At 37.1% G+C, this 14,789-nt stretch overlaps 1 protein-coding gene across 1 annotated transcript in view; it reads left to right on the plus strand.

Moving 5' to 3' along the window:
• LOC106084360 (mitoferrin) overlaps nucleotides 1-5,023 on the plus strand; it is a 29,621-nt gene extending 24,598 nt beyond the window's left edge. The window contains exon 6 of the mRNA XM_013247983.2: nucleotides 2,803-5,023. Coding sequence (XP_013103437.1) covers nucleotides 2,803-3,234 — 432 coding nt within the window. The 3' untranslated portion in view covers nucleotides 3,235-5,023. The remainder of the gene's footprint in view (nucleotides 1-2,802) is intronic.
• Nucleotides 5,024-14,789: the final 9,766 nt, after the last annotated feature.

Below are 14,789 nucleotides of genomic sequence, written 5' to 3' on the forward strand. Positions count from 1 at the left end.
TATCCCTTGCCCGTGTGGAAAAAAATGTTTGCTATTTAAACTGCTATAATTGTGATTAAATGTGATTCGGTCAGCAGTCATAGATATGCGACAAATTTGCACCATGTTCCTAAATGTAATGGTTTTGGTGAAACGTGCATTTACTCTTCAAACTATGCAACTTGAAAAAATAAAAAAAAAAATTAAAAATACATCAACTGAAAATATTAGTAAAGCCGATTTTTTGTATTTCGTTTAAAAAAGCCTATTCTTATTTCAAAACTTTCCACTGATAGCAATGAAGTTGTAGTAGTATGAAACCATGCAAAGACACCTTAAAGCCACACATCGGGCGTGGGCTAACTAGAACGTGTCGAGGATAGATGACCGTTCATAATTTGAATATTGTCGGGACAACAACTACGATTGTTTAGGATCTTCTACTAACGTCATCGATATCCGTCGAGGTTTAAGCCCAATGATATCAGTTTGAACAACAACAAGTTTTTTTTCCACTTACAATAATTATATTTGAAATAAAGTGAACATGCTACACTGGTGGTGGCTTGCCGTGGGCTTACGCTGTTTGCAACATGTAATCCAGCTTTTGTGATCATGTCTAGAACTCGTCTTCATCTTGAGTAGGTTGTTACCATGCCCATATTCTATCGCTCTGTAGTTGAAATCGCCAGCTAATATTTAATGTCATACTGTCATTGCTGTTTATCCAAGTAGTTTGGAATCCATATATCTGCCGATTTGTGCGATCCGCAAGCCAAGATCCTCGTTCCACCATATAATGTCGGCACGTGGTTTTGCAACTATTTGCAATATGAGATCAAGGGCGGCCTTTCTCCTGTGTGTGTGTTGGCCTATAATGTTTTTAGCACGCCTGCTGCACACCACTTGATCTTTCCATCGGGCTTTTGGTCGTATACCACCGTGTTTGCCTTTAAAAGACTTCTTTTGTGGAGCTTTGATACGTGTAACTATTTTGGTACGTCTAACAATGCTATCGTCGTCATACAGCTCATACACCTCGTGGTTCATACGACGCCTATATCCTCCATTAACGCAAATTAACGTCTATATATTTTACCAAGAATCTTTCTCTCAAACACTTCAAGCGCTGCCTCGTCTGCTTTCACAAGTACCCATGCCACGGAACCATCTAACAACGCGGGTAGCATCAGTGTCTTGTTGTAGGATTTACCAGTACTAAAGCCGCATTTATAGGGTCCAAATATCTCATTGACTCTAGTTTTTAATCTTTCACACAGTTTGCTCGAGAGTATCTTATGTGCTATGGGGAGGAAAATTATTCCTCTGTAGTTGGCACATTCCGCCTTGCCTCCTTTCTTGTGTACAGGTCATAGTATGCTGAGGTTCCAATCATGTGGGGTATGCGTTTTTCTAGCCAGATTGCGCAGACACGTTGTTGCATACGCCTTATCAGCGTGGCGCCTCCGGTCTTAAATAGTTCAGCGGGTAACTCTTCGGCCCTTGCTGCCTTGTTCTTTAGTCGGGTCACTGCTACTTGGACCTCATTCTGACTTAACATTCTATACCATCATCATTGATTGGTTCTGTATCCTCTCGGTATCCTCTTCGCCCTCATTGTCGGACACTAGCAGCGTGGTAAAATGTTATTTCCATATCCTTAGCATTCTATCTGTGTCAGTTATCAGATTTCCTTCTTTCTCTCTATAGGAGGATACGCCTGCATCAAAGCCATCAATTTGATGTTTAATTCTTTGGTGGAATTTCCGGACTTTATTCTGACTACTGTACATCTCAATTAGCTCACACGTCGCGTCTTTCCATTTTTTTTTCTGCGGAATAGACGTTTCTTGATTGCGGTTGCTCTATAAGCCGCATTTTTCGCTTCAGTAGCATCTCGACACTCTTGGTCGTACCATGGGTTTCTTGGAGGAGGCTTCCGGTACCCAAGTACGGATTTCGCGGCATTTTCCACGGAGTGGGCAATCGGAACAAGTAGTGTTTTCATCAAGCACTTGGGTCAGTCGAGTGGAGTATGCCGTTGCCTTCCGTTGTGTTTGCAGCTTTTCAATGTCCAATTTCCGTGCAGTTATCCCGTATCGGCCGGATGCTTATTTCATAAAACGTAATTTTAAAAATGTTATAAAATACGTAATTTGCTTTCTCAGATTCCAACATCACCATAGTTTCGAACTCACTGCATACCAGCTGTTTGAAACCCACCCCCAAATACCAAACAAAAATCAAAATCCAAATGTTGAAGAAATGTGTGCTGTTTTGTTAAAATTGATTTCAATTGACATAAAAGTGATGTAATTGTAAAAATATAGCTAGTGAGAATGTCTCCACTAGGATTAAGAGGAGGTGCCAGCTTGCCAGATATTTCCACGGCATCTCCAGAGTGACGTAACCTGGCAAGCCGTCATTTCTATGGGATCAGACCACCTCCTCATAATTCTCACCATCGACCGACAACCCGATTTCATAACCTCTGATCGCCGGACGTTTAACAATCAAAAGAAGGCCGATTGGGTAGGCTTCAGAGAGCACACCAATTGCCGCTTCAGTTAACTAATTTTTTTTACTCGGAAAGCTTATTTTGCAATTTACTTTTGGAATAACAAAAAAGCTGGTAAAGAATTAAATAAGCGAGCTACATGCACTTGAAAATACCTTTCAATCCAAGACGTTAACCTAGGCGCTTATTAACGAGAAATTAGTTCTGAGCAGAAGACACCAAACAACAGTTTCATCACTTATTTTCCAATCAGTCAAATTGCAATGTGATTTCTCAATGTGGATTTTGTTTTTATTCTATTTCAGATTTACGCCATGGCTGGTCCTCTTGGCTTCTTCAAGGGGTTGACTGCACGTGTGCTTTATTCAATGCCTGCAACCGCCATTTGTTGGTCCACATATGAGTTTTTCAAGTTCTTTTTAAGCGGCTTGGACCGCGATCAGTACAAGTCAACAATAACCGGCAAAAATATGTTGCAACCACGCAAAACTTCCAACATAAATGATGAGGCACAGCTGCGCAATGCCTATGTGTTACCAGTGTCCGAGAGTACGGAAGAAACAAAAACTCCCAAAGAAACGAACACACAAACGACGCAACCACAATCGCTGCCAACGGGACCTATAAAAACCGTGTGCGAGTTGTCGTCGGCCGTAGCTGGTACCCCGACTCTCAACTTGACCACAAGACACACAGACGTGAAAAGTCCATTCGATCGAGGATTCTCAAGTACATAAAGCAATGCTTGGTATGATGGTACCTAAACATACATACAAAATATCAACAACGTTCAATTGTGCGTCCCAGATCCCACACCAACGAATTACACAGTCAGTAAGTCCATCACAACACTCATTGTCGCCGTCGTTCAGCGTTAAATGATGTCTCGCCTGTGAGTTCCAGCAGCATCTATAGACGCAAAAAAAAAACTGATTTTCCGGTGCACGCTTCTACTTCTCAACAAGTATGGACTGATGCGCAATGCTATTCAACTATTTGATTATGGAGGCAATATAAAAACCCGAAAAGTCGAGTCGAGTTATCAACATGTCAAAACAAAACATTGGCCAAGATTCCTCTATTTTCCTTTGGATCTTCTTTGAATTGTATATGCAAAACAAAGTTTTGCCCCTGAGGAATCCTCCAGTCGCTTGCATTTCCTTTGTCCTCAACACCCCAGAACTGCGAACGATGAAAGCTTTTTCGTGGTCGAAAACTATCGTCATGTAATATAACAAAAGCAAAACAAATCCCTTTATCGTTATTATTATTTTTAAAACAAAACTATGTATATGTATGTTATATAAAAATCCCTCTAGAAAATAAACAAAACAATAATAATTTAAAAAAAAAATTAAAAAGAAATAACAATAAAACACTCAATTTGTAATAAAATTACAGAGAAAAACTAATACACTGCAAACTAGTTTCGTTGTGCTTCGAAATTGGAGAAGGAAATCAGCGCTACACTAATTTCAAGATAATCACTAATCAGTTGTTTATGCTGCCCTGCTGCATGGAGACGTCTTTAGGCTTATTGTTTTGTTGTCCTGAATTATTATTAAAGAAAAGTAGGCGATAGGCAGTTCTCATTACAAAAACATACCTACTAAAACAAAACATTTACACAAATCTAACCCTTTAAAACTGAAATCAAACTCGCTCAATAATATTCTGTTACTGATACTGTTAGCACTTTTAAATCAAAAGAGACCTCACCATGCCACACACAACTTGAATGAAGAAACAAAAAACAAAATTTCAACGCCTATTAAAAATAATTGTTTGCGCATTATTGGCTCTCCTAATATTAGTTAAGCTAACATCATCTGGGTGACAAGACAAACAAAATCTAAGCATGAAGCAAGTAAGACCATTGATGTATTTTTTATTAGAACTAATCCTTTAAGCTCAAGTATTGATTTTTATTTTCTCGTTAAGGCATTTTCTTTATTTACTTTGGCACTGGTTCTGCAAGAAGAAGAAAAACTGAAACTGAGTTCTTATTTATTTCCTCTCCATCTGTCTATCTATCTTTAATTTATAAGGTAATATTTTACTTTTAAAGACAAAAATGTAATTTGTTTTTTATTTTTTTTACACAAATTATTATGGCATCAGTTGCCAAGCAAGAGCTAGATCTACATACTTGGAATAATAGAAGTAAAAATCGTATATTGTTATTTATGTATTATTTTATCTTTCTAAGAAACCGTTTGAAAAGTTCTACTTTATAATTACCATTTCAATAAATCGATCGATCGATCGATAGATCGCTCGTCGATTGTGCTATTCACATAGCATTAAAGTGAACCTCTAATAAATATAATATAAGAATTAAAATACTGCATAAACAAAAGCAAACTTTAAACTTGTTATCGTGAAACGACACACCACACACACAAAACAAATTCGGATACTTGTAAAAACAAAATCTATGTATCTACCTACATACATAACTATATAGGAAAACAAAACGAAAACAAATATAAAATATTGTTTTTATGTCAATTACAAATAAATCTACTTCAGCTTGTTTTACTTAAAATTACTGCTGGGCTAAAGGGCCAAAGGCGTTATACATATTTTTGCATCGAAACAATCCAATGTATAAAATTTAAAAGGTAAATGAACTAATCAAACTATTTTTGGGTTATAAAAGTTGATGGCAGTTATTTGCAAAAATCCTGAGGAAGCAGATGTGCATTCACTTCACTTTTTCTTATTTGTGGTATACTCATAAATGCCATGCGACGGTAGACAAAGACGAGCGCTAAAAGAGAGAACATGACCGCTGCCCCGGCCCTGATATTAAAATCGTTATGGGAGATTTTAATGCGAAGATAGGGAAGGAAGACATTTTTGGTCCAACAGTCGGAAAGTTTAGCCTCCACGAGATAACGTCCATTAATGGATTGAGGCTGATAGATTTCGCCGCGGCAAAAACATGATAGTTAGTAGCACCAGATTTCAACATAAAAATATTCACATGGCTGTCACCCGATCAAAACACGAGGTACCAAATTGATTACGTTGTGATAGATGGAAGGCATTCGTGGAACGAATATAGATTCGAAACATTACTTCGTCGCATTTGAACATGGCGAAAAAGTACAATCTGACACTGCACGGAAGCTCGACATTGAAAAGCTACAAACACAAGAAAAGGCAGCGGCATACTCCACTCGACTGACCCAAATGCTTGATGAAAGCACTCCTTGCTCCAATGATGTAATGGAGCAGTGGCAAACTAATGCCCAATCCATGGAAAGTGCTGCGAATTCCGTACTTGAATACCGGAAGCCTCCTCCAAGAAACCCATGGTACGACCAAGAGTGTCGAGATGCTACTGAAGCCGGCTTATAGAGCAACCCTGCAATCAGTAGAAACGCGCCAGATGAAGGAGAAGTATAGGGGAAAAGGAGAGAGGAGAAACGTCTATTCCGCTGAAAGGAAAAGGAAATGGAAAGACGTGAGTGTGAGCGAATTGAGATGTGCAGGAGTCAGCATGAAGTCCGGAAATACTACCAAAGAATTAAACATCAAACCGATGGCTATGGTGCAGGCACATCCTCCTGCAGAGACAAAGAAGGAAATCTGGTAACTGACACAGATAACATGCTGAGGATATGGAAAGAACATTTTACCCAACTGCTAGTGGTCGACGTTGGCGGCGAAGAGGATACCGCAGAACCAATCAATGATGATGGTATAGAATGTTTACCTCCTAGTCAGAATGAGGTCCAAGTAGCAGTGACCCGACTAAAGAACAATAGGGCAGCAGGAGCCGACGGCTTACCCGATGAACTATCTAAGACCGGAGGCGACACGCTGATAAGGCGTATGCATCAGCTTATCTGCGCAATCTGGCTAGAAGAACGCATATCCGCTAATAGGAATCTCATCATACTATGTCCTGTATATAAGAAAGGAGACAAGACGGAATGTGCCGACTACAGAGGAATAAGTTTCCTCCCCATAGCATACAAGATTCTCTCGAGCGTACTCTGTGCAAGATTGAAAACTAGAGTCAATGAGATAATTGGGCCCTCTCAATGCGGCTTTGGACCTGGTAAATCTACCCTGGACAATGTCTTTGTTGACTACAAAGCCACTTTCGATACCCTTATACGTTCAAAGGTACTTCAAGCCATGTCTGGGTTTGGTATCCCTGCAAAATTAATAAGACTGCAGTATGACACTTGCTGATACGCTTTCTTCAGTAAGAATAGGAAAGAATCTCTCCGAACCATTCAATACCAAACCAGGTTTCAGACAAGGAGACAGCCTATCGTGTGATCTCTTTAATATCCTGCTGGTGAAGATTATACGAGATGCAGATGTGAATAGATATGACACACTACTCACAAGAGAACACATGCTACTCGCCTATGCCGAAGACATCGACATCATAGGTCGGTCACCGGAAGTAGTAACTGTAGCCTTTGAAAGAATCGGAAGAGAGTCAGTGAAAATGGGTCTGGCAGTAAATGGGTATAAGACGAAATGGATGGCTTCAGCTCCCAAAAAGCCTTGCACAACCGAGCAGATAAAGAAAATGGAGAAAGTTTGGAACCACAACTTTGAGACAGTCAGTAACTTTATCTACCTCGGCACCGCCGTAACCGAAACGAATGACACCAGTTTTGAGATTAAGCGAAGAATAATACTGGCAAACATATGCTACTTTGGACTAAGTAAGCAGTTTAGAAACAAGGCCACCTCTCGACATACGAAGATTACACTATACAAGACGCTAATACTACCCATGTTGATATATGGTTCTGAGGCATGGGTACGTGTGAAAGCAGACAAGGCAGTTATTAAAGCATTTGAGAGAAAGATTCTTTGTAAAATATAAGGACCAGTTTGCGTTAATGGATAATATAGGCGACTATGAACCACGGGCTGTATGACGACGATAGCGTAGTTACATGGTCATGTTGCCAGAATGGATGAAGAAGCTCCAACAAAGAAGTCTTTTGAAGGCAAACACGGTGGTACAAGCAAACCGGAAAGACCAAAAACCCGACGGAAAGATCAAGTGGTGGGAGAAACCTCGAAATTTGGTGTCAGAGATTTTGAATGAGGCGCTTAGAACGCTATTCTACGTTCGCCAAGTGGAACAAATGTTCTGGCACAGCCATTTAAAGTAAGTAACGTAAGTACATATACTCATAAAAATGCAATGTAAGTATGTATCACCACCGAAATTGATGCAGTATTATGCTCAAAAAAAATGTATGAGTGGCGAGAATGCATCAACACAACACATTAACTTAAATCATATCATATCGATCATCTTCCCCAAATGCCCTACACATTCTATAACTTGCCACACACATTCTGCATAAGTAAGCTCGGATATGAAATTATTTTGTCTAAAAACAAAATTTAATTTAATTAATTCTAAAAACATAATTTCGCAAAATTTTCCTTAATAACAAAATTAATTTTTTATAATTTTCTATAAAGACCAAATTTAGCTCATGGCAGGTCGCCTCAAAATTACTTTTCCTAAGGCAAAATTTTTTTGTTTCTATTTCGAGACAAGCTTAATGTTCGGGAATTTTTGCAATGGAAAAATAAAGCCAGAGATCACAACACACCAACCACTATGAGTAGTCTTTGTGAGAAAACTTTTCCACCATATTAGGTGTGGAGGCTTCAAGGGCCGTACCCGCCGCGGGATAACTGTGAGCAATCCCATGGCAGCCGGTTGTATGTACCGGATTGACCCGATGGAGTTCTCCATCGGCAAGGGCTGCCGCCTCAGTGTACAACACACTGCTACAACAACAACAACAACCACTGTGAGCACCACACAGGCTGAAACATTGAGGTCCGATCTTTGTGGTGTTCATTGCTGTGGCGAGAAGCTTAGCTGCGAACTGCCGAGAGTTATTTTGTCTACGCCTTTAAATAACCAATGACCAACCAGTTCCCGCGGCGATTGTTCCTTTGAACCGGAATGAGCTGGCGCATCTATAGGAGCTTGACAAGGATCGCCACCTCCACATGAAAATGTGGCTACAACAACATTGGTACGTTGTACTTTGATGCACAAATGACATGTGTATGCCATGGAAACTATGTAGTCGTACAGAAAATAAATCTATCCCCACAAAAAAACACAACAGCTGGTGTAAAAAGTGTCAAAGTTGTGTTAGTGACACGCTTACTTCGAAGATACCAATTTTATGGCCCTTGAAGCCTCCACACATTATATGGTTGAGAAGTCTTCTAACCAAAGACAAAACGCGGCCCATAGTGGTTGGTGTGTTATGATCTCTGCCTTTTCTTTCCCATTGCGAAAATCCCGATCGTTAAGTTCGTCTCGAAAGAGAAACAAACGAAAAATTGAAAGCACGTTTTTTAATAAAATTCTTTTAAACTAGTTCGTGTTAAATGAGTTAAACTGTTAAGATCAAGGCGTATCAAATAAGGTGACCGTATAGCACAGCTGATGGAACTTGATATGTCAATTAATTTTTGAATTCGTCTTATAAAAATATAGACTTTAAAATAAACATTCTCTAAATAGATTTTTGTGTTTGCTGCTATCAGCTTCACTCAGGGAACTAGGTTTATTGTGTCGCCCCCGAAAAAGATTCAAAAAGCACCGAAGAACACCGACAAAATTTACGGCAGTAGAATGCCAGACATTAGAATGATGAAAATAAGGAGTAATGGAAGCCAACATACATGACAATAATGGAAGCCAGGCGGGCTGGAAAAGTTTCCTCTTAGCTGCCATTTCAAGCCCTATTGCAGTCAAAAAAAGTGCCTGGAAATAATTTATATAGGAAAAAAATTTTCATTTAGCCATAATCCTGCGTCTACCCCCGCAATTTTTTTGGCAGTGCCACTATAGGTGATCAATCGCCATATTCCTATTTGAGCCCTTTTCTAGTGGTACGCTAATTATCCTGCCCATCAAAATAGTATGAACTCAACTCAGGAGGAATCCTCACGCCCACCAGAGAGTCATGCATTTGACACATGTGATGTGTGGTCCCTAGTTACGATGGAAACTATCCCAGCCCAATTGTAATTGAGCCAGAAATACCCTGACCCTGTATACAAATTTTGACATATCAAGTTCCCAAAAATATGCTTTGTTGCGATGTCTTGGTTAAGATATTATTGTTAAATTTTATATAAATTCAGAAGTTTTTTTCATAAAGTTTTTTGTAAAATTTTTAAATTTTATTGTCATGTTAACTTCTTATTGTATGTATTATAAATTATTTTTGCTAATGTTTTGCTTTTTTTGAGTAGTATTTATTTAATTCCTGATTTACATTTAAGAAAAATTTTATGAATTGCTAATAAATGAGCAAATAAAATTAAAATGAAGTAAATAGCAATATCATCAAGGCGTATATATATTTTTAAATACGCCTTGGACAAAATATTACTCATACCCGGGCCCCCTCGAAATGATTTTTTCTAAAAGTAAGATTTCACAACATATTTTCAAACATTTTCCTCTCACTTTTTCTAAAGACACATTTTTTGTTTTTAAAGACAATGTTTTAATGATTTTTTTTTTTTAAAGACCAAACTGCCATGTTATTTTTTCAGAAGATGAACTCTTTGTTTTAAACAAAAAACTATTAAAATTTTCCTTTAGGCAAAATCTTTATGGAATTTTTTCCAAAAAATTTGTTCCGAAAGACGAATATTTAACAAAAAATTCTCTTTGACATATATAAATATGAATGGACCCTCCCCCTTACCCAAATTTTCTGAAACCCAACCCCATAACAACCCTAAATCGGACATATTTACCGACCTTGGGAATATGGGACTCAAATGAGAGGTATTTGCGAGTAGAATACGAATTTGTGGGGGCAAGTTTCTGGGGGTGCACCCCTTTCGCTAAACAGGACTTATTTAATGATCATGGCAATAGGGGGATCAAATAAAAGGTATTTAAGTGTAGAATACGACTCTGATATACAAATGTGGGACCAATTGTATGGGCGCCGGCCCCTCCAAAAACAACCCCCAAAGAGGACAAATTTACTACAATAGCAATATGGGGCTCAAATGAAAGGTCTTTGGGAGTAAAGCACGAATCTGATATCAATATTTGGGAAAATTTGTGTATGGGACCACCCCGACCCCATAACACCTCCCATATAGAACGTATAGCTGACCATTCAAATATGGGGCTGTAATAGTAGAAGTATTTTAGAGTAGAACACGAATCTGATATATATTTTCAGGGTCAAGTCACTGAACGGCCGCCCCATCCCCCAAAACACCCCCGAAACCGGTCATTTTTGCCGACCATGGAAATATGGGGCTCAAATGAAAGGTATTTGGGAGAAGACCACGAATCTGATATCAACATTCGGAACCAACTCTCTAGGGGACGTCCCACCCCCATAACAACGCTCAAAAATAACGTATTTGCTTACTATAGCAATTTTGGGTCTTGGGTCTCGATATTGATAGTTTTTAGAGCCCATACTCTAAACCGGACATATTTGCTGACTATTGCAATAAGGGGTTTAAATGAAAAGTGTTTGAGATTAGAAAACGAATTTGATATCCAATTTTGATCCCAATGGCAATATGGGGTTCAAATAAATGATATTTGAGAGTAGAGCATGATGCTGATATATTTTCAGGGCTAAGTGTTTGGGGGACCACCCCACTCCTCAAAACAACCCTAAATCGGGACACCACGTCAATGTGGGGCTCAACTGAGAAAAAACGCCGTTATTTTTTTCTTGAAAAAGATAAAATTTTCAATCACATTTTATACTTAAAATTTTTTAAGATTCAATAAAAAAATTATTGAATCAATTAATTTTTTAATTGAAAACAACAAAAAATTCAATCAAGATCGAAATTGAAAAAAGTTCAGATTCAATTAAAAAAATAATTGAATCAATTAATTTTTTAATTGAAAATTGCTTAAATGTCAATCACAATGTAATTGAAAAATAAATCCGTGTTCAATTAAAAAATGATTGGTTCAATTACTTTTTTAAATGAAAACATTTTTATTTTCAATAAAATTTTTAATTAAAAAAATGTTGATGATATATTTTTTCTGTGTAGTAAAATTGGCGTTAGGTGGAATGGACAATGTCAGTATAGTCATCGCTCCTATTGGATAATAAACATCTTCGGCCACAATCTCAATCTGTCTATTGGTATGGTTAAAGGAAAGAAACATGTGCAATGTTACGTTCTTAAAATTGCATTACGTTCTTAAAAGGTACATCGTAATACAAATTACGTCAATATTCTAGTCTTTCAAAAATTTCACAATTTGTGGTTTTTGTTCCTAACACACGTCGTGTTGATCTGGAACATCTTCATTTTCGTATTGTGATTGGAAAAAAGCCTCAAAGCTGTCTAGTCCAGTCTTGTAAAGAAGAAATGAGTTACTTACGATTCATCTGCATTCTGCTCTGCTTCAGTAGTCACATTTTTGTGTAACATTTCAGGGGAACTTCGAATAAAGGTAGAGTTCCATACTATGCGCGCGCATTAAAAAAGCAACTCAACAAACATATACCACAAAAGCAACGCTCAAAATTTAAACAATTTTTAATTTTGATGCCTAAAAACTACCTATGGCAACACAAAATAACGCTCGAGTTCAATAGTCAAGGTTACAAATTGTTAAACTATGACGCCTAAAACACTACTTCACGTATGGCAACATAGAATGACGCTCGAGTTCAAATGTGAAGGTTAAAAATTTTTTAACTTTTGCGCGTTGCTTTTGTGGGATTTGTTTGCAGAGTTATATTTTGCGCATAGTATGTGGAGTTATATACCTCGCACTGCACTTATGCATGCTTACGCGTGCATGTCAGAAAAAATTAAAACAGGTTGGTTTGTATTGTGTGAGTTACACAACAAACGAACGCACCCACCTGACAGAATGAGTTTACCAACTATGATTTGAATGTTTGTTTGAACCAAAGGCATTAATTAGAGAGGGTCTTAATAGTACAACTATATCGATTTCATTGGTTAACAAAATCTTTTAGGTTGTTGTTGTTGTTATATCAGTTTATTGTGTTCTATCTTTGTCTGCTTGATTCTGTTGAGTGTAAAGAACCAGGAATCTGCGACTAAGATGGGGTGCGTCCACAGGGATCTGGTTCTGAGTCGAGTGGGTCTGGCCGGACAGTTAAACAGGTGACGTGTATCGTGCGGTTCTTGGTTACAATAGGGACATACATCCACAATCCTTGCTCTGCAGGAGTTGAGGCGGCTGCATCTGCCAACGTAATTGAGCCAGAACTACTATGGTTTGCCGCGGGAGGTCAATTTCTTCATAAATCTTACCTAAATCTTACTGTAGATGACGTAAATGTAGGTGAAAAATCCAAGTCAACTGTTTCAACCGTGATTCAATTTTTCTGCTGTCAATGAGACTTCAAACAAAAGTCATTAAAGGAGCAATATGGACAGGAAGATGGAATATTCACAGAAAAAATATATATCTAAATTTGAGCGATTAAACATGGTATTGATTAATAAAAAATTTTTCAAACACGGTGTTAATTGCTTTAATTATTTTTGGTATAGGCATTCGATAGTCTTGTATCACGGCCAGTGATTGGTAAATAAGGCATACGTTGCACATATTTTTAATTGTACGAATTAAATTGTTATTTAATAGTATAAATGGTGTATTTGTGACGAAGATTATATTGTGTTTCCTTTCATACATATGTAATGCGAAAGGAAGTGCGAATGAGTCGAATATATGACCAGTTCCTATCACATATAGGCACAAATTGGAGTGGCTAGGCAACAAAATCAAGAAAATTTTAAGTGTGGCTCTTATCTCTACATAACATGTATTTTTTGTTTTACAATAATTTTAAAGTTAAACAAATTTATTGTGAAAATGTTTGCGCTGAAATAGTGTAACGCAGAAAAATGCCGTATGTGAAGATGTAGAATGGATAAATGCCGAACGCAATAAATTGGAGGGCATTGCAGAATGTTAATATATTCTTATTTTAATATTTTATTTACCATATGTAGATTATATTGACTTGGGCGCTGAGTATGAAGATGACACATGTGGGTCTAATTTCGTGGTATTCCATGCAAAATGCTAAGATTGGCATTTATTCGATTTATGTTAAATACGTATATATACAAATTATATTGTTTATAATACTCTTTACACAGGTTGCCGCCGACAACGAAAGAGGCTCAATATGGAATCGACCATTTTTCTTGTAAATAATGACAATTATTTTTTTTTTATTATTATATATTATTAGTAACAACGTTTTAAAAAAAAAATTGCAATTTCAAATGAATGGTTTATTGAATTAATACCCACTTTAATTGAATTTTCGAGCTTTTCATAAATCCAAATTGCAAAATTGTTATTCAATGATAGATCCGATTTCAGGAAATTTTTTAATTGAATGTAAAAATTTCTTAATTGAACATAGTTTTTCATTTTTCTGCGTAGCCACGCTAATGGTTGTGTTCTTTTGAATTACATCAGGAATGGACAAAATGAAAAAATGATTGTGTGGGAGAGAAGCAAGAAATATATATTTGGCGAATTGTTTTTTATGTTATTAAAAAACAATTTTAATTCGTGCATAAACAATAGTATTTTAACCAATCACAATACAAAACAAATCATTCCTTGTTTAAAAAATTTTTATAAATTAATACCATGTTTAATTGGTCAACTTTAGCTAAATATATCTATGTTATAACAATGCCTCTGTTGTTACTGCTTCCTCTCACGCACTCTCCCGCTCTCTTCTTCTGGCTAATAAAGTATGCGAACGACTTCCAGTAAAAATTTGTGCAAATTTGCACAGATTTTTTAGTACACAAACACACTTTGTATGAATCCTAGAACACATCAGATAGTTTTTATGGTGTCAGTTTTTTGAAAGCTTATTTGATTAAGTAGGTATAGCAGCTCAACATTACGCCCTAGGGCAACTTAAAACTGTTGTATGTGCCGTGTTCATAGGAAGGAATTGGTTCAATAACAAATTACGTAATTATTACTTTAAACATTTTTAAAATGTACATTTTGATTTAAAGTACATGGGGCTATGACCAAGATCGTTCCAAAACCAAAGGAAAGACATTTAACGAAATATTTGATTTGTACATCTAGATACGTATGTATATAAGGAAAAAGTTAAACTGAATCGTTGCAAGTGAAAAAAATCTATTTTGTATTTGGTACCTCTATGAATAAAATGAAATAAAAAATTATCTTAAACTATCCAAATTTGATGCAACAAATCACTAAGACTCGCAA

Source organism: Stomoxys calcitrans, chromosome 2 (assembly GCF_963082655.1).
Source record: "Stomoxys calcitrans chromosome 2, idStoCalc2.1, whole genome shotgun sequence".
In the NCBI taxonomy this organism is placed as follows: domain Eukaryota; kingdom Metazoa; phylum Arthropoda; class Insecta; order Diptera; family Muscidae; genus Stomoxys; species Stomoxys calcitrans.